Source organism: Tachyglossus aculeatus, chromosome 25 (assembly GCF_015852505.1).
Source record: "Tachyglossus aculeatus isolate mTacAcu1 chromosome 25, mTacAcu1.pri, whole genome shotgun sequence".
Classification (NCBI taxonomy): Eukaryota; Metazoa; Chordata; class Mammalia; order Monotremata; family Tachyglossidae; genus Tachyglossus; species Tachyglossus aculeatus.
Genome location: NC_052090.1, coordinates 23,129,543 through 23,150,095, shown reverse-complemented (window position 1 = coordinate 23,150,095; position 20,553 = coordinate 23,129,543). Strand labels below are relative to the sequence as shown.

Below are 20,553 nucleotides of genomic sequence, written 5' to 3'. Positions count from 1 at the left end.
TAAGACTGAAGTTTCTATTCTTGGAGATAGTAATAGCATGGAAGTTGGAATTCAGTTGTGATGATTTTTTTTAGATACTTAAGCATATATTTCTCCCTCACAAAAGTAATGTATGGAAGTCAAAAAAAAATCTAATGATGGGTCTAGACACTTCCAAAATAGCACAAGATACCTGAACTCTGATAAAAAGAGATTGTGAAAGGAATCTAAAATTCTATTCCCCAGAACTGGCTGCTGGTCATTAAAATATAGTATAGTAGGGTGAAGCGATTTTAAGGACACTAGGAAATTCTTGCACTTTTAAAAAAAGAAAATATGTTTCCTAAGTATCCTGAAAGAGCTCAAGATACAAAATTGCGCCTTCAGGACGGTAATATTTGTAATGAATACTAGAAAAGAAAAGGGCTGGCAATTCAAGCATACCTGACTAAAAAGATGTTCCAAGCACCCATGTAGCTTGTCCTGTTTGTCATGAGAAATGCGAACACTCAAGGGAAGTTCATCACCTGGATGTTAATAGCAAACACAATTACTGTTTGGGGGGTGCTTGATACACGTTTGATCAAATTAATTACAATGTTTTAGCCACTATACCATTATGTTATGCTATGAACGTTTAGTACAACTAAATGGAAAAAATTTCATTGAGTTAATTCTTGATTTGGAACTCAACCTCTTGATGAGGCAGGGAATTTGGTGTGAGGATATTGCTTTAAGAAAAAAACCCTGGAGCTGTGTGCTTATAATCCCCTCAAACGTAAGATACATTCTTTAATATTGAGCAGTGAGGGTGACAAAACATGGTTTATATAACATTTGCACATTTGAAATGACATGGGATTCTTTCTGATGTGCCATTCCTGGTTCATTTGCATGAATGAACGTTGTCTCTCTCATATAACTTCTCCTATTCAGGAGTCACGACTTGCTGTTTCAAAGTCAACCTCTGTGAACCAACATTCCCTAAGTGTCTGAATACAACACACCTCGCTTAACCTATAATTTCTGTCTAACAGTGTGCAGGTCTGATTCTCCCAGGGCTTGGCACCAGCAATAGAACTGACAGTTTGTTATACCGAAGTACTCTAAAAGCAGATAGCCCTTTAATCTCGAGGGAAAGTTGATATCGTTGTCTCCTCCGAGCCTGGAGCAGAGAACAAATCCCATGCACACGAACTAACCAAATGAATCTCCGAAAATTGTCTCCTCCAGAACAAAGGTAACAATTTGTAGATGGTTTGTTGAACTCACCCGAGTCCATTTCATCACTGTGAAAGTAGGAACTGCATTGGCTACTGCAAATGCTAGTGAATGAGGCGACGGAATTCCTATTGCTGTTGCAGTCGCTGGAAAAACACAATGGCACGGCTTATTAAAGGAGAGTTTCCTGAAGTCTAAAAGACACCAGGACCAATTCTGACTTTTCCCCCTATGACCTAGAAGTAGCCCTTAGGCCGTTCTGTTTATTTCCCACTTACATCAATTAGGTAAACCAATTTTTCTGAGGACCTCTCATCCTATGCCACTGCTACTGTCTGTTCAATATTTCAAATGTCCTAACATCTCTTAATAATAATTGTAGTATTTGTTAAGCAATTACTGCATGCCAGGCACTGTACTAAGCAATGGGTTGGATACAAGCAAATCGTATTGGACACTGTGCCTGTCCCACATAGGGCTCACAGTATCATTCCCCATTTTACAGATGAGGTAACTGAGGCACAGAGAAGTGAAGTGCCTTGCCCAAGGTTACACAGTAGATAAGTGGCGGAGCTGGGATTAGAACCCACAACCTTCTGACTTCAAAGCCTGTGCTCTAGCCACTGTCATGCTGCTTCTTTTAGATGGGCAAGAGTTTCTTCTATCCTAAAGCTTTCAAAAATTACTCTAGAAAACTAGAATCAATCAATCAATCATATTTATTGAGCGCTTACTGTGTGCAGAGCACTGTACTAAGTGCTTAGGAAATACAAGTTGGCAACATATAGAGACAGTCCCTACCCAACAGTGGGCTCACAGTCTAGGAGGGGGAGACAGAGAACAAAACCAAACATACTGACAAAATAAAATAAATAAAATAGATATGTACAAGTAAAATAGAGTAATAAATATGTACAAACATATATATATGTTTGACTATATATATCTAGTCAAAAACTACCAGTGACATTGCACTTTTCAGCAATGACATCAAGCCCAGAATCTGAAGATAAATTCTCAGCATGAAATACCCCAACCCGCAAATACATTAACTTCTTCAACTATAGAAGATAGTTGGCTGTTTGAATGGGAAGTCCAATCAAATTGAAATTGCTCATCCATTTTTATTTAGCGTTCACATCTCTAGCAGTAGACACTAAAAGGGCAAGGTAAGTGAAAAGATGCAGAATTTGGATCCTGAACTGCGCTTGTAGTTTCATCTGGAGTCCCGACTCTCAGTTTCCGCTGTTTTATTTACGATAAAAGTCAAGTCTCATTCATCTTACCCTAACGGGCAGTCGTCGGTCTACTCACGCTGCTGAGTGCGAGGTAAAGAAAAAAGCAGACAATTCGAAGAATTCAACAATGTCCACCAGAGGGTATTCTTACAATGGCAACGCGTTTCATAATGAACCTAGTTCACAGTTTCTGCTACACACGAGATCATTCAGAAAAGCTCTTTTTACAGTATATTCGGCCCCTTCGGTGTGTTTTCACTACCACTGAATTTTGAAGCTTGAAAACAGTTGAAAAAAAAAATCACCAAAAAAGCATTCAAATGATTCCAATATTGGGATGCTTTAGATAGGCACTTTAATTCAACAGAAATGCTGCAATGCTTATGCTAAAGAATCTTAACTTTGCATTTTTTGCATACTGTGGTCAATGAGTTTATGAAGAATACTTGTGCCACACAGTTTTTTTTTTAAATTAATCCTAAAGCATATCTGCGTACCCTCTATTTATGACTAATTCATCATCATCATCATCATCAATCATATTTATTGAGCGCTTACTATGTGCAGAGCACTGTACTAAGCGCTTGGGAAGTACAAATTGGCAACATATAGAGACAGTCCTTACCCAACAGTGGGCTCACAGTCTAAAAGGGGGGAGACAGAGAACAAAACCAAACATACTAACAAAATAAAATAAATAGAATAGATATGTACAAATAAAATAGAGTATAAAAATATGTACAAACATATATACATATATACAGGTGCTGTGGGGAAGGGAGGGAGGTAAGATGGGGGGATGGAGAGGGGGACGAGGGGGAGAGGAAGGAAGGGGCTCAGTCTGGGAAGGCCTCCTGGAGGAGGTGAGCTCTCAGCAGGGCCTTGAAGGGAGGAAGATTCATGCTTGCCTGTTTGCCTGATAGACAGTAAACCACCTGAGGACATAGTCTGTGATTTTTGCTGATGGACAGTAAACCACCTGAGGACGTAGTCTGTGATTTTTGCTGATAGACAGTAAACCACCTGAGGACATAGTCTGTGATTTTTGCTGATAGACAGTAAACCACCTGAGGACATAGTCTGTGATTTTTGCTTCTGGAACAGTCTAATTGCTTCATATGGCTGGGCAAAAAAATAGGTGCTCAATTAGTAATATTGGTTGATTGATTGGATTACAATCAATAGACAGAGAAAAAACTACCAGTGACATTGCACTTTTCAGCAATGACATCAAGCCCAGAATCTGAAGATAAATTATCAGCATGAAATGCCCCAACCCACAAATACATTAACTGAATGAATCAAATATGCAATTAAAAATGGAAGCGGTTCCATTGGTCCAAGGATTTTGGACCAAGGATAAATTAGAAAAAACCTTCCCAAGTACATGCTTCTGCCCTCATTTTGCCAACGGACTGAGACCCGAGAAAAGAACTGAGTTAATTACCTGTAAGAATCGCGGTTGCTGAGAGTGTCATGACCTGAATCTTCCTGCTCGTCTCCAGCTACATTAAAACAGACTTTTTTGCCATTCTTCTCTCCTTTCTCATTGTCACTGTCAGTGGGGATTAAGGACTCGGATGTTTTATGTTCCAATTTGGGAGAATATGTTATTGAAGACAGAAGGCTGCAATGTGATAAAAACCCCAAAGTAAGTACAGTTTTTCAAAACTGTCTGATGATAACTGCATTATTTATGAACCTGTGTGACAAAATTCAGTAGAGACATATTTCTCTGATATTCTTCCCTCTTGTTTGGAACCAAATGAAACTGGTAGAATACCAGAAATGTGTTTCATACGATTTGCACGTCTGAAAGTGACAGACAATTCTTATAGGGGAATGCGTCCTGTGAGAAGCTCAACACCATGATCAGTAGTATAGTGGAGTCCATAGGGAGCTTTTTAGTTTGTGACCCCTCAGAGAGACAGGGACCATATCTAATTCCCACCCTTACATTCTTCACCAGCACTTGGTATAGTACTCTGTACAAAGAAAGTCCTTAATAAATATTATTATTACTACTTGTCTTCCCAACCAAATCCTGCCCTCCCTGATTTTCCCATCACTGTAGACAGCATCACCATCCTTCCGGTCCCACAAGCCCATAACCTTGGTTTTATCCTTGACTCAACCCTCTCATTCAATCCACATGTTCAATCTATCACTAAATCTTGTCGGTTCGACCTTCACAACATCGCTAAAATCTGCCCTTTCCTCTCCATCCAAACTGCTTCTACGTTAATCCAAGAATTTATCCTATTCCACCTTGATTATGGTATCAGTCTCCTTGCTTGGGGATAAATCCCAGGGAAAGGGAGGAAGTGGGAAGGAAAGGGAAGCAGTGACACAGGTGTCTATTTGCCTTTCCACAAGCGGGGCTACCCCTGGATCAACCTGGCCTACCAACGTAGGGGAGAAGAGAGCTGATGAATATCTTAACAGAACGTTTTTTCCCAGGGAATGGTAAGGGAAAAGACACTTCCTATCTTCTTTAGTAAAGGTATTTGGTATTTATTTGGGGGAGTACATTATAGCAGAGTTAATTTGTAGCACCCAACTCACCCCATAAAGCGTGCTAGGGAAAGAGATTAAAATCAAAAGGAACGAGAAAGGGAGCCCGAGGGAAGACTTCAAGAATTGAAGCAAATGAACAATCTATCTGTCGCTGGTCTGTAACATCCTACCGCTTCATATCTGACAGAAAATCACACTCCCCCTCTTCAAAGCCTTACCGAAGGCCCATCTCCTCCAAGAGCCTTCCCTGACTAAGCCCTCATTTCCTCATCTCCCACTCCCTTCTGTGCCACCCTTGCACTTGGATTTGCTCCCTTTTTTCACCCCTCCCTCAGCCCCACAGAACTTCTGTCCATATCCATAATTTATTTATATCAATTCCTGTCTCCCTTCTAAACTGTAAGCTCGTTGTGGGCTAGGAACATGCCTACCAATTCTGTTATACTGAACTCTCCCAAACTCTTTGTACGGTATTGGACATGCTTTAAGCACTCAATAAATATGATTGATTGAAATATGATTGATTTCTTTCTAGGGGCAGAGGCTTAAATACCTTGCTAGATAACCTGTCTATTTTCTCAGCACCAAGAAAAAGACAACATAACAAACTCTTGTGACTTCTATATTAATTCTCATGACCAGCACTTCATGCTGTCTATTCTACTGCAATCAGAATGGACGGAGATGTAATGCAGTAGTATATATTTTGTGAGGTCCCTGGTGTGTTTTGTGTCTTTTAAATTGGCAGCCATGGTGCTGAGTTTAAACACTGTCCCAAGGCTCTGGGAGTTGTAGCCTCATATTTGCTTTTCATTTGTTACTGCCGCAATCCTGCTGCTCTACTACTTAGGAGACACATGCCAGGATGCAAAAAGAGGTCCTGCTGATGATAGGAAAAGGGTAGAGCACATTTAAATTTTGCATCAAGGATTAAAGTTGTGAGAAACATCCCGAAAATGTTATCTATGAGCCGAAATCTCTCTAGTTGAACTCTCTCCTCATCCTCACTAGCCCTGAAATCTCTGGTCCTTCTCTAAAAACCTAACTCCCAGCTTGAGTGCAGAGAGACTTTACGGAGGTGGAAAACTTAGAAAAATGGAAAAGAAAAACAAAAATATGTCTTAGGAAAGAGGAGAGAGAGAGAGAGACGAAGAAAGGGACATGGAAAATGAAAGGGGGATGATAGAATGCAGAAAGATTCATGACCCCAGGAAATCGGTAAAAGGAGAGTAGGACATAAGTCAAAATGATGTCAAAGGAAAGGAGTAAACAAGGAGAGAAAGGCAGCGGAGAGGAAACAGCAGAGTAAGAAAGAAAAAGGTACACAGATGGAGGCTTTGGAGGTAGGAATCGTTAAGTTTAAGAGTGGGTGAACAGACAAGGAAGGAGGATCCTTTGCGAAATCACTTTGCATGTCTTCTTCACCCAGTGGGAAGGTCAACAATAAAACTTCATTCTCACCAGAGAGCTGGGCAAGCAGAACCTGTCAGCAGGTTCGAGAGGGGATTGGCTAAATTCACGGGCAAGGAGGCCCAAAAGGGTTAATAGAAGGGAAATTAGGGATGAAAATCCCTCTCGAGACAGTAAGTTCCTTGTGACTGGGGAACGTGTCTGCCAACTCTGCTATAATGTACTTTCCCAAGCGCTTAGTACAACACTCTGCACACAGTAAGCACTCAAATATGATTGACTGATTGTTGGATGGTAGATGGTATGTGAAGATAGAATCCAAGAGGGCCACCATTTCACAGTTCCTCCAAGCTTTTTAGGCTGGATGGCTAGTATTGGGATTATTCCTGGTCTTCATCATCATCATCATCATCAAATGTATTTATTGGGTGCTTACTATGTGCAGAGCACTGTACTAAGCGCTTGGGAAGTACAAATTGGCAAAATATAGAGACAGTCCCTACCCAACAGTGGGCTCACAGTCTAAAAGGGGGAGACAGAGAACAAAACCAAACATACTAACAAAATAAAATAAATAGAATAGCTATGTACAAGTAAAATAAATAGAGTAATAAATATGTACAAACATATATACATATATACAGGTGCTGTGGGGAAGGGAAGGAGGTAAGATGGGGGGGATGGAGAGGGAGACAAGGGGGAGAGGAAGGGAGGGGCTCAGTCTGGGAAGGCCTCCTGGAGGAGGTGAGCTCTCAGCAGGGCCTTGAAGGGAGGAAGAGAGCTAGCTTGGCGGATGGGCAGAGGGAGGGCATTCCAGGCCCGGGGGATGACGTGGGCCGGGGGTCGATGGCGGGACAGGCGAGAACAAGGTACGGTGAGAAGATTAGCGGTGGAGGAGCGGAGGGTGCGGGCTGGGCTGGAGAAGGAGAGAAGGGAGGTGAGGTAGGAGGGGGCGAGGGGATGGACAGCCTGGAAGCCCAGGGTGAGGAGTTTCTGCCTGACTTGCAACATCTGGAAGCAGCTGCCAGCAAGGGGCCAAAGGGAAGACTCCAGGTCAGAAATGATAAAGGGCTCTAATTTCTCCAGTGGCAGCACCTTCTGCTCTCCTCCAGATTCCCTATTTCCCTAGACTCTGCCCTTTATCTGCCCTCAAGGATTAGGTGCCAGGGCTGCTCTCAATCTCTAAGGAACCCACCCAGAGGTGGGGCTCCAAGTTCCAATGGGCATTGCCAAATTCCCATTACAATGTTGGCTTGTGGAAAGAGCCAGAGGCTTAGGAGTCGGAGGATCTGGGCTCATATCCTACCTCTGGGAGCTGTCTGCTATGTCGCCTTGGGAAAGTCACTTAACTTCTCTATGTCTTAGTTCCTTCAACTGTAAAATGGGGATTAAATCCTACTCCCTCGTACTTAGACTGTAAGCCCTGTTTGGGACAGGAACTGTGTTTCATCTGATTACCCTGAACATACCTGAATGCTTACTTAGTACAGTGATTGCCATATAGTAAGCATCTAACAAAGATCATAATAATAGTTATCGTCATTATCTCGACAAGAGTAATTCATCACAAAGGTAACTGTCACTTTTTGAAAGAGGTTTAGGGTCCTCGTTGGCAGTAGTAACATCGATGAGGATGAGATACAAAGGCACCTTAAGAGGAAGACTATAAAAGTGATTACATTGCAGATGTTTGCGTCATGCTCGATTTTATGCTTCAGACAAAACCAGTTTCCTCAAGTATTTACTTGTTTATCTGTCTCAAGAGCATGCAAAATAACCTTGTAAAAGTTCCTATAACAATAATAATAATAATAATCCAGTGGAGGAAAATAAGACCCCAACGTTCAACAGTTTTAAATAGATTCTTCTGGAACCGTCTGATATCAAGAATCTGCCTTCATTAACACAATTAGTTCTTCTTTACAACAGGGAAGCCAAATCATTTCAAAAACAATATTGCAGTTCTTATTTTGAGCAACTGCTATATTCAACATGCTAAACTATTCAAAGAGTATCCTGCATCTAAAATTAAATGATTAGCAGAACTAGAAGAGAAGACATAAGATTCAAACTGTTTTTTGAAAGTGAGCAAGATTTCCATGCACAAAAGTCAAACTCATATATTCCCTCCAGTCCTCTCCAATGATAATCAGAACATTCCAAATTATCCAAAGTCGAGGCGAAAGTTGACATGTCACAAAATGTCTACTTTCCTGCCAGAAGGTCATTTCTAAGACACAGCTCACCAGTAACCACCATTTAAAAATAGCTTTCTGTTTCTTCAACTGCTTTCCAAATTCCTAATTTTTCTGAACATGGAAGACTGTACCAATGTACTGAGACAAAAACTGGCTCACTGGTCATCTTATTAAATTAAAAATTAATGCAGAAGCCAGGGAAAAAGAATATTCAGTGGAAATCATTGGTCACAATTTCAGAGAAACTATTAGGCCGATATTAAAAAAATACAACTACTATGGAAATTGGATTTCCATATACGGTGACCTATATAGAAACCCTAGAATACTAATGAATATTTCGACATTTATATAACATGAACCATTTCAGCAGCATGTTACAAGACCCATATATTCAGGAGCATGGTATTAAATTGGCTGGGCTGCGAACACCTTCGAAGACAAGAGTAAACTTTAAAGTGACTTTGACTAATTGTAAAAATTTAAAAAACAACAGGATGAAACCCAACGGGGAAAAGCACAAAGTAATATTCTAGGTAAAAAAAAAAACACATGAAAAATAGAGTAAGGGAAAATCTCTCAAGTGGAAAGTGAACTGGGGGTCAATACCTTCTTCAAGTTGGATATGGTTGTCGCAGAGCATTACTATGTATGACAACTCTAGACTGTAAGCTTGTTGTGGAGAGGGAATGTGTCTGTTTATTGTTATATTGCACTCTCCAAGCACTTACTATACTGTTCTGCACACAGTAAGTGCTTAATAAAAACAATGGACTGACAGACTAATTTTAAACTGTAAGCTTGTTGTGGACAGAGAGTGTGTCTGCTAACTCTTTTATACTGTATTCTCCAAAGAGTGCTCTGCTCATAGTTAAGTGCTCAATAAATACCACTGATTGATTAACTGACAACTTGGTTCTGGGAGGTAACGAAGGGCATATGACATGAAAGAATCAGGAAATGATCCTTCTGCTATGCAGTCCTCTGCACAGTCAAATCCCTTCTAATAATAATAATAATTATTATTATAATGATGGTATTTGTAAAGTACTTACTATGTTCCAGGCACTGTACTAAGCGCTGGACTTTAAGTCCAGACACCAAACTTTAGAATACCTGCATAGAGCCCTGAGATGAGAGGCAAAAATCATTACAAGGATGGAAAAAAATTGCGGAAAGGTTAAAGGCATTGAGATTGCTTTCCTCGCAGAAGCTAAGGAGTGACTTATGATGTTTTCAAATATATGGGTGGGCATTTTTTAAAAAGCTCTTGATCCCACCTGCTCTCCATCACCACAAAGGATCCAGTAAGAGGAAGTGGGCTTAAATTAAGACTGGAGAGATTTCACTGGAACACAAGGTAGAAATTCTTGGCTATGGTACTCTCCGCATAGGGTAAGCGTTCAATAAATCTCATTAACTGATCAAGGTGAATGAACACTAGAATAGGCTAATGCAGAAAGTGACAGAGTTTCCAGCTCTGGAACTCTTGAGCAAATTCATTCATTCATTCATTCATTCAATCTAGAAGGGGGAGACAGAGAACAAAACAAAACATATTAACAAAATAAGATAAATAGAATAAAAATGTACAAATAAAATAGAGTAATAAATACATACAAATCAATCAATCAATCAATCGTATTTATTGAGCGCTTACTGTGTGCAGAGCACTGTACTAAGCGCTTGGGAAGTACAAGTCGGCAACATATAGAGACAGTCCCTACCCAACAGCAGGCTCACAGTCTAGAAGTGGGAGACAGAGAACAAAACCAAACATACTAACAAAATAAAATAAATAGAGCAAATGAACAGACATGCTCTGTTCCGGGAGGAATTGATCACTCACCTGCCTAGAAGCAGCCAGCTGCCACCAGAGAGTTCTTGGAAGTCCCTCCAGCTCTTTATTTTCTGATTTAAAAGCTTACCTTATTCGTTCTTTCAATTGTATTTATTGAGTGCTTACTGTATGCAGAGCACTGTACTAAGCGCTTGAAGAGTACAATTTGGCAACAGACAGAGACAATCCCTACCCAACAATGGTCTCACAGTCTAGAAAGTCCTTAAATGTTCTCCTGCACAGGGTGCCACGCTAGTCCCAGCATCAAGCAAATTAAACTAAACATTCCCTGACTTTTTGTAGCAAAGGGGTAAATGTGTATTGGGGGAGAAGGCTGGGGCGGGGGGCATGGAAAGTTTTACAAAGAGCCAATGATATGTGACTCTCAGATAACAGAAGGGATGCAACAGATCCTGGAAAAAGTAGCAAAGCCTCTGACATGAAATGGACTGAACCTCCCCTTGAGTGAATGGCGAGAAAAGAGGGTCTATGAAAGCTAACAAAGAGAAGCGCATTCTTCACTGGGTTGCACCCTACTGTATATTTCGCCTAGAGTAATTTCATCAAGCACGTGAAGAAAAACACGGGGTAGGAATAACTGAGATTCCTCAAGTCCAATTAGAGGATGCTCTGTGACACTTCCAGCAGAATCAGTGCATTCACTAAATCACATCATAAATGACAGCAACAATACAGGTGGACAATCAATTTTTCAGGGGGCACAGTTTACCCAAGCCCTCCGCCCAGCGAAGTTAAGAACATCCAGAAGGTACAAAACACTTACTCGTCTATTTGACAGACACACATTTCCACCTCCTTCAGCGCCGTCTGCAGTTTGCCCAACAATTTCTGATAGATATCTTGAGTTTCCAAATCCTCTTCTTTTAACAAATACCGAAGCCCGTGCCCATCCTGCTGACCCAGGGATAGTCCCGAAGGGGCTGCCATTGTTGTAATCGTGTGCTGAATGTAGACCATGGGGTTTAGCTTCCCTGTCAAGGGCATATAATTTCACGTTAGGCCTCTCAACCTTCCGACTCACATTTGAATTTCATTATCTTTGTTCTCTGGGGCGCAAACTTGGCTAGAATGGTTGGCTCTCGATCCAGTATCAACCTGGACCTTCCGGAAAGTGTCCAGAATGATCCCAATGAGGCCTTGGAATGGCCAGTGGCCAATATTACCCCTGCAGTATGGGTCAAGATGGCTCGGCGGTGACAGCGACAAAGCTCTGCCCAGTCCCTGCTGCTTATTAAAGCCATCGATGGTCCCAAATTCCTCCATTCCCAATCCCAGGATAAACCAGAAAGGGAAGCAGTCAAACCGGGCTCAGATCATGCCACACCGCAGGACAGCAGTGAACCCTTCCCTCATCCCTCACTGCCAAGTGGTCACCATTTCTGCTGCTTCACTGGAGAAGCAGCACGGCTCAGTGGAAAGAGCCCGGGGTTTGGAGTCGGAGGTCATGGGTTCAAATCCCGGCTCCGCCACTTGTCAGCCATGTGACTTTGGGCAAGTCACTTCACTTCTCTGGGCCTCAGTTCCCTCATCTGTAAAATGGGGATTAAGACTGTGAGCCCCCCGTGGGACAACCTGATCACCTTGTAACTTCCCCAGCGCTTAGAACAGTGCTTTGCACATAGTAAGCACTTAATAAATGCTATTATTATTATTATTTCTGATGCCTGCATAGGGTGCAGGCCATGCTTGGAAATGGGACCACCCCCACCCCCATACATCCCCACCTACCAAGCTGGAAGGCCAAATGTGAGGAAGAGGAAGGAACTCCTCTCGTTTGTCTTAATGGAGAGTAGATGGCATTTTATGTTGTAGTTACTCTGGTACTAAGCATGATGCTGCATATATAAGAAGCACTTCATAAATGCCATTATTACTGGGTACATTCAAATTAACTACAGGACGAGTCATCTGAAACTAGACAGTGCTCTTTTTTCACAACAGAATTCCTTTCACAACAATGTGGGCTAACTAATAATAATATATGGTATTTGTTAAACACTTACTATGTGCCACACGCTGTTCTAAGCACTGGGTTAGACACAAGGTGATACAGTTGGACGCTGTCTCTGTCCCACACAGGGTTCAGAGTCTTAATCCTCATTTTACAGATGAGGGAACTGAGGCCCAGACAAGTGAAGAGACTTGCCCGAGGTCACAGAGCAGACAAGTGGAGGAGCCGGAATTAGAACCCATGTCCTCCTGATTCTCAGGCCCGTGCTCCATCCACTAAGCCACACTGCTTCTAGGAACTAGGAATTAGAAACTAGGATTTGGGCATTTATCCCATTTTCCAACTCAGCCATCTAACCCTGGAAGTGGCTAGAACTGCTACCAAGTGGAGCTTTGGTAGTGGATTTTGGTATTTGGAAATGATTTTCTTTTTCAGATGGAAAATAAAGGCACTCTACCTTGCTCGCTGGTTTTGTTCTCCTGCTCCTGGGAATTGTGCTTCCTGCTGTCCAACTGAACTCCAAAGGCGCTCCCTAGGGAGGTTGAGGTCTTGGGATAGGAGACTTCCATTATATTGACATGGCAGTTCGTTGGGCAAAAGTCGCTGCTGTGCAATGGAGAAATTTTGGACTTGGCCTGTTTAAATGTCGGCCAAGCTCTATTCTTTAGCACACGGGAAAACTGTAGTTAAAAGAGAAGGAAATTAACCCTTCTACATAGAAGAGGATTACGATGTTGCTGCACTTAATGAAATAACTCATTTCATACCTAGATACTCTGTTCAAGTTAATACGTGGGCTGATGTGTAGGGGGGTGAGGTACAAAAATCTCAGATTTCAAAGTAAAATACCAGCTTTGCAGACCATACTTCCCAACTCTGCTAGAGGTTTCTCACGCCTCACTTAAAACTCCTTCAATGGTACTTAGTCTGACCCAAGAAGGGATGAGGAAAGCCTGATGAACTCTGATTTTTGAAATTCAGCTAATTATGGCAGGTTTTTATATATTCTTTCTATGCCAGATCAAAATCAGGTTGGATACTGTTCCAAAGAAGGAATGATTTTGTAACCAGGGAGCTGCAGAAAAAATAGGCTTTAGTGAGATCTAAAACAAAATGAGGGTAAATCAGTGGCTTTCTCAAAAAATGAAGAGAAATGCTTGGCTTTGGATTGCATTCACATTTGGCCAAGCTTTCCCCAAGACTAGTAGTAATATTATGGAAATTTGGCCAAATATGAATCTGATCCAACACACACTTTTGGCAGTGGTATTGTATGTGTAAGGGGCTATTAACTTAATTTCACTCTAATGACATCTCCATATTCACAACCAATCAATAATCAATTCCACCTTGTATTTGTATAGCCTATTTTACCCCAGAGGGCTTCCAAATCAATTATTTTATCCTCCCAACCTCCATGTGACGAGGGGGAGAAACAGGTGTCATTATCTCCATTTTACAGATGAGGAAACAGGTACAGAGAAAATAAGTTATTTGCCCAGGGGATCCTGGCTGATTAACACAAAACAGGACAGTGTTGGGGTTTGAACTCAGGACTAGAACCCAGATCCCTTGACCTCCACATCTGTGCTCTTCTCACTGGACCACATTAATAGTGGCTCTATGCTACCACCACACAAAGCAAGTTTTAACAGCTTAAATCCACTTTTTAATATCTTTTGATTACTGCTGTGGCAGGATACCGAGTTGAAGTACGGCACTACCAAGGAATTAATCAATCAATCGTATTTATTGAGCACTTACTGTGTGCAGAGCACTGTACTAAGCGCTTGGGAAGTACAAATAAATAGAATAGACATGTACAAATAAAATAAATAGAGTAATAAATATGTACAAACATATATACATATATACAGGTGCTGTGGGGAAGGGAAGGAGGTAAGATGGGGGGATGGAGAGGGTGATGAGGGGGAGAGGAAGGAATCAATCAATCGTATTTATTGAGCACTTACTGTGTGCAGAGCACTGCACTAAGCGCTTGGGAATCAATCGTATTTATTGAGTTCTCTGCTCTAGTATCTTGCTAGGGATGCATTCATTAAGTGAATTAAACCTGGCTCTACTTTGGGGATGAGGCCTGAATGGCTTACAGAATATGGAAAATTTACATTACACACCCATATAACATATTCTGTTTTGTTTTTAAAGACATCACTCAGATTTTACAAAAGGATGATAAAGTGTCACTCTCACAGAATGGCAGAATGTAAGGACAGATGACTGCTTAGAATGAGGATAATCGTCCCAAATGTATATGAGCCGTATATCTCACGATACACTTCTGACAGTTAATAGCTGGCTTCAAATAACATTGTACTGAATCAAATTGAACCTTCTCCCCACCCTTTGCCACACACATCCCTTCCCATATGGCATCAATAACCAAGAAATGCTTGAAGTGTTTACTGGGAGATTTGTGATCTGTTTAGACTCTGTAGTATTTTGAAATAAATAGCATCTATCAGATGAATGCTTATTAAACAATTGTATCTACCACAGTATTCTAGAGACAAACCAAAAATAAGCCCAGCTATGGAATTGTTCCCAGGCTGAAGAATGCACCCTGAAGGGCATTACGGACACTTTATGGGGAAGGCTTTCCTTCAGACAGTACATATTTTATCTGACTCTCCCACACGGAACAAATGCCTGCTTATGATTTAGTCAGGTCACAAGGCAAGTCCAGATTTCTTTCATGCATGTCTTATGAAACATCTGGGGGTCCCATGCAACCAGTCTGTAAAACCCATTCCAAACATGACGGCCTAGTAATAAAAACAGGACAGACAGGATGACTCATTCCACTTTCTAGCGTCTAAACTCCGGCAAGCAAACCAGCCCTGAAGCCAAGCCACAGAGACTTCTACGTCACCAGAAAAAAGGTATGTTTGTGTACCGGAAGAGCTATATGGTAATAGCATTCATTAAACGCTAAAATACACTCTAATGGAAAAAATAGATCACCTGTTTGCAAACCTACATGAAAATGATGATAGCATGGCCCCGTGGCAGTCTGATGGTGTCTGTTCATCTTTGTTTTCTCTCAATTATACATTCATCAATGTGTGTTTCCTCTCTCTCTCCCTCCCTCCCTCCCTGAGAGGTAAATAATAATGGCATTTATTAAGCGCTTACTACGTGCAAAGCACTGTTAGGTTGGGTAGCCTGCTTCTCCCTTACAGGGAGGGAGTGGATGGATTGCTGGATTAGGTATTTGGAGATCCAGGTTAAGCAGGTCACTTAACCTCTGGGCCTCAGTTTTCTCACCTGCTCTTCCCTTTTACACTTTAAGCCTCACGTGGGATGGGCACCGTGTCTGATCTGATTATCCGAATGTTCTGCACACAGTAAGAGCTACAGCTTTATAACCACTATTATGTATACCAGGTCTCCCCACTCCCCAAGACCCTCCAATGGCTGCCCAGCCACCTCCGCATCAAACAGAAACTCCTTTCCACTGGCTTTAAAGTACTCAATCAGCTACCTCACACCTCACTTCATCTCTTATTACAGTCCAGATCACACATTCTGCTCCTTTGGCTTACTCACTGTGCCCTGATCTCGTCTCTCTCACTGCTGACTCCTTTTCCACATCCTTCCCCTAGCCTGGAACTCCCTTCCCCTCCATATCTGCCAAACTACCATTCTCTCCGCCTTCAAAGCACAGTTAAGGTCACATATTCTCCATGAGGCCTTCTCTGATTAAGCCCTCTTTTTCTTGCTGTCCCTTCTGTATCGGCTATGCACTTGGATTTGTGACCTCTGGAAACTTGACATTCATTCTATCCCCAATCCCACTGCCCTTATATACAATTCTTTAAATGATTTATTATAAATTATGTACTTAGAACAGTGGCTTGCACATAGTAAGCACTTAATAAATGCCATCATTATTATTATTTATTCATATTGATAGCTGTCTTCCCCTCTAGATGGTAAACTCATTATGGGCAAGGAACATGTCTGCTAATTCTGTTGTACTGTACTCTCCCCAGCGCTTGGAACAGAGCTCTGCACCTAGTAAGCGCTCAATAAATACCACCGATTGATACTACTACAATTCTTACATGAATTGGATCTCACCAGCAATTGTATCATCCAAAGACAGCTCACTCTGCCTACATATAGTCTTTGAAAGAGATTTTCTGATCCTTACCTTTTTATAACTAGATATTCTTCTGTATATGTGCTCAATTTTGTCACTGCAGATGGCACTGAATTTGCTCTGGAGGTCAGGAGGGATGACTTCATTTAAAGAGTTTAGGCTGTTGCAGTTCTGCACAAAATGCTCATCACTTTTAGCCAGCGCTTCAAGAATCTGTGGTAATGAAATCAACGAGAGTCAAATGCAAAATCCCGTAACTTAAACCGCCACTTCTTAGTCTCAATGACTACCTTCATTCATTCATTCATTCAATTTTATTTGAGCGCATACTGTGTGCAAAGCACTGTACTAAGTGTTTGGGACAGTACACCAGAACAATAAACAGACTCATTCCCCGCCCACATCGAGCTCACAGACTAGAGGGGGAGACAGACGTTAAAATAAATAAATTACAGTGGTTCTCAGAGGACAACCAAATGGCCAAGAATCGTGGAACATTATGAAAAGGCATAGGCTTCTTGAGGGCAAGAATCAAGTCTTTTACCTCTGTCGCACTCTCCCAGCTGCTTAAAACAGTGTAGCACAGAGTAGGTTCATTCAATCTTATTTACTGAGCACTTACTGTGTGCAGAGTAGGTGTTCAATTAAATATTATTGATTGATGGATGGACTGGAGTTCTGCTCAGGCTGTATTTCCCCAGCCTGGCCCTCTCTAGCTCTGGGCCCAAACTGAGCCCCAGACTTCCAGATTTGCACCCAAATTGAAGTCTGGTTGGAAATAAAGGGGCTGTACTCTAAGGGGCATACACACATGCACTGAGCATTTGAGAATCCCCCAAGCATGGCCCAGTGCCCCACACATAAACGAAAAAAACTGTTGAATGGTGAACCACTAGCCCAAATCTGACCTTACTAAAATGCAAGAGGAGATGTGGGGGCAATGGGGCTGCCAGGGCAAGCCCAAACACCACTGGGCTTTTGGGGTCTGGTACAATGCATTCCACTTTGGCATCTATGGGACGGGCCAAGTCTACGCAAGTTTTTATATCAGATCATTCGAAACGTTTGTCCTGAATACTTTGATGAGACAGCACTGGACTCCGCCTCGGAAGAGCAATATCTTGGAACAAAAGGCCATCATTTTACTCTTCCACAACTCTTTTCTCTCCTACTTGTGACACTGACTGCTCACTCATAAAAACGTGGACTTTTGGAACGCTAGCCTTCGATCCTGTGTGCAGAGCCCTTGGGAGAGAACAACTGAGTTAGTAGACATGATCTCTGCCTTCAGAGAGATTATTACCCTCAAGATGAAACTTACCAGAAACTGATTATTTACAATCCAACGTTTCATATTAGATGACTAAAACAAAGTGCAGTTGAGCTTTAAATTATAGATCCCACGGTGAATACGACTCTCTCATCTAAGATGTTCAGATATCTCGAAACTCTTAAGCACAAGAGGAAAGGCTTGCGATCGGCTTCAGATTGTAAACTCAGTGTTGGCAGGGAACACGTCTACCAACACTTTTGTACTGAACTCTCCCAAGGGCTCAGTATGGTACACTCCACACGGTAAGCACTCAATAAATAGGATGGATGGACTGATTGATCAGCTGGTCCAGGGGAAGGCAGTTTGCCGGAAGAGTCGGAGTGCTGACTTAGCCTCCACCTTCGTCACGCTCAGAGAAGTTCTCATACCTTGGCAGTCAAGCTGAAGAAACCTTTTGGCTCCACCATCTTCTCTAGTACGTTGCACTTTATTCCGGCTGTACTATCGTACTCGTACACGACGCCGTACTCCAGGTGAACGTTGTCAACAGTCAAGCTCACGTGATCCTTCTTCCCATCTATTATAGCCATGGTGTTAAACTTGTCGATTACTTCTAAAATAAGGATATTTCAAAGCAGTCAGTCCGAGGGGAGTTTCTGGATGACTCTAATCCATTTTTTATCAATACACGCACAAACACTTCTGGGGCAGGTCTTCGCCAAACATGAAAGGTGGACCTACTGCTGGATCTAGAATAACATTACACACTGAAACGTGGCAAAATAAAGCCCCACCTTCCACTTTGCAGTCGAAAGCATCTCCGCCATCATCTCCCGAAGCTTTGTTATTAGTTTTCTGAAGGTCCTCTTGGGCACTCTCAATGCTGTTATAAACCCACTGAATGGAGTCTTGCTGAAATGGGAGAAGAGAGACAGGAGTAATGAAAGGCGTCTCACTTCAGCGCTTCCCAAAAGAAATCCCTGCTTTATCACTATACCTCTGAAGACTGTTCGTCCACTCTAGTTTAGTCACTTTTAAGAGAATGAAAGGTTGAAACAGAAGTGAAATTGACCTTATCTGAGATGAATAATAATAAAAAGAAATGTGGAAGTCTGTGGCCTGGTATTTAACAAATCAACACACTTTCTCTTATCTGAAAAATGATTCCCTGAAGCCTCTCCATTCTGTATCTCTTTTTCCAGCAACCCTGAAAAGCTTTAAATCATGTCTAAAAGTAATTGCTATAATGTGTGGTAACTATTGACTGTGGAACTGCCTAAGGAAGTTGAAGCATATGAGGAAGTTGTGGCTGCTCTTAAAGGTGAATATATTTGAAGAAATTAAATCAATCTTTAAATCAACCCAACGCCAAATTAGATGACTATCTTCCATCCCACCCCTGGGGACGGGAGCCATCCTACTGCCTCCCATCCATCCGTGTCAGGCCCGGCACTGTCTTCCCTTTATGAAGGAAGCAACATAGGGAGGGGAACAGTGCATTGCCCTCAATAAGGCCTCGATAAATACCAATGCTGATAATGTTGATGATCTCCTACTTCTTAGAAAAGCAAGTTTGGTTAGTGGGAAAAGCACACCCCTGGTAATCCGAGGACCTGTATTCTAATGCTGGCTCTGCTCCTTGCCTGCTGTGTGACCTTGGGCAAGTCACTTAACCTCTCTGTGCCTCACTTCTCTCATTTACAAAATGGAAATTCAATAGCTATGCTCCCTCCTACTTAGACTGTGAGCCCCACGTGAGACCTGATTATCTTGTATCTTCTCCAGTGCTTAGTGCAGTGCATGCTCATATTAAGTGATTCACAAAAACCACAATTATTACTATTACTATTATTCTATTTTGTGTTATCCCTCTCATTTGAGGACTTCGCAGGCTAACCTTAGAAGGCAGTGCTAAAAGTATAGGTAGGGAATTCTTCACATTAATCAAATCACCACTTAGACTCAATTACATTTCATCCTTCTCAAATTTTCAGTAAAAATGAACAGTCCCAAAAATGTGTTACATGCTTCATTTTGTTTCACTGAAATATTAGTTGCTAAGGAACAGGGATGTATCTTGCAAACTTCATTGCTAACTCTGGTTGAAAATGATTGGGGTGTTCTGCTAGAATTTAAGCTCCTGGAGTACAGGTATCATGTCCATTAATTCCATTCAAATAGCTAAGTGCTGAGTTAAGAGCTCTGCACATAATGGGCACTCGATAAACAGTTGTATAAATTCCTTAAAAGCCCAAAGAGACCAGCTGAGAGAACCCAGAAAGATGGGTTTGAAACCTTTGAAATTCCATTTTCTCCAGAAGAGAGACTGTATAGGGAAGTGTAGCACCTGCCATTTAAATACAGTAATGTACTGCTCCTATTTTGCCTCCAAAATATTCACAAGTTTCAGGGTCGGGGAAACAGACTCTTAGTATTATTGCAATTTCAGATTTGGGGAACATAATATCACCTGGATAAGCCCTCACTAAATTCGAGTATGCCCCATATTCTCTTTCTAGAGTATTCAGTCTATCAACTCTTGAGTGTAGTCCAAGTAGTGTGCAACTATGGGACGGAGAAAAGCCAATACGACCACTTGTGTGAGATAAAACCTTCATGTAGCACTATCACCAGGGACGTGTCTGTTTCTTAATTAAAGGTTCCTTTAGAAGAGGAAGTTAAAACCTCCGCTTTAATCTTAGCACTTACGTATATCATCATCATCATCAATCGTATTTATTGAGCGCTTACTGTGTGCAGAGCACTGTACTAAGCACTT

The 20,553-nt window shown here is 41.7% G+C and overlaps 1 protein-coding gene across 2 annotated transcripts in view; it reads right to left on the bottom strand.

The window, feature by feature from the left end:
- Positions 1-20,553, bottom strand: part of PREX2 (phosphatidylinositol-3,4,5-trisphosphate dependent Rac exchange factor 2) — a 212,528-nt gene that overhangs the window by 75,913 nt on the left and 116,062 nt on the right. For both annotated transcript variants that reach the window (XM_038766581.1, XM_038766580.1), the window contains exons 21-28: positions 18,569-18,686; positions 18,203-18,387; positions 16,553-16,714; positions 12,833-13,055; positions 11,188-11,395; positions 3,886-4,065; positions 1,252-1,346; positions 424-506 (exon numbers count right to left, since the gene is read on the bottom strand). In XM_038766581.1, the coding sequence (XP_038622509.1) occupies positions 424-506; positions 1,252-1,346; positions 3,886-4,065; positions 11,188-11,395; positions 12,833-13,055; positions 16,553-16,714; positions 18,203-18,387; positions 18,569-18,686 (1,254 nt within the window). The remainder of the gene's footprint in view (positions 1-423; positions 507-1,251; positions 1,347-3,885; positions 4,066-11,187; positions 11,396-12,832; positions 13,056-16,552; positions 16,715-18,202; positions 18,388-18,568; positions 18,687-20,553) is intronic.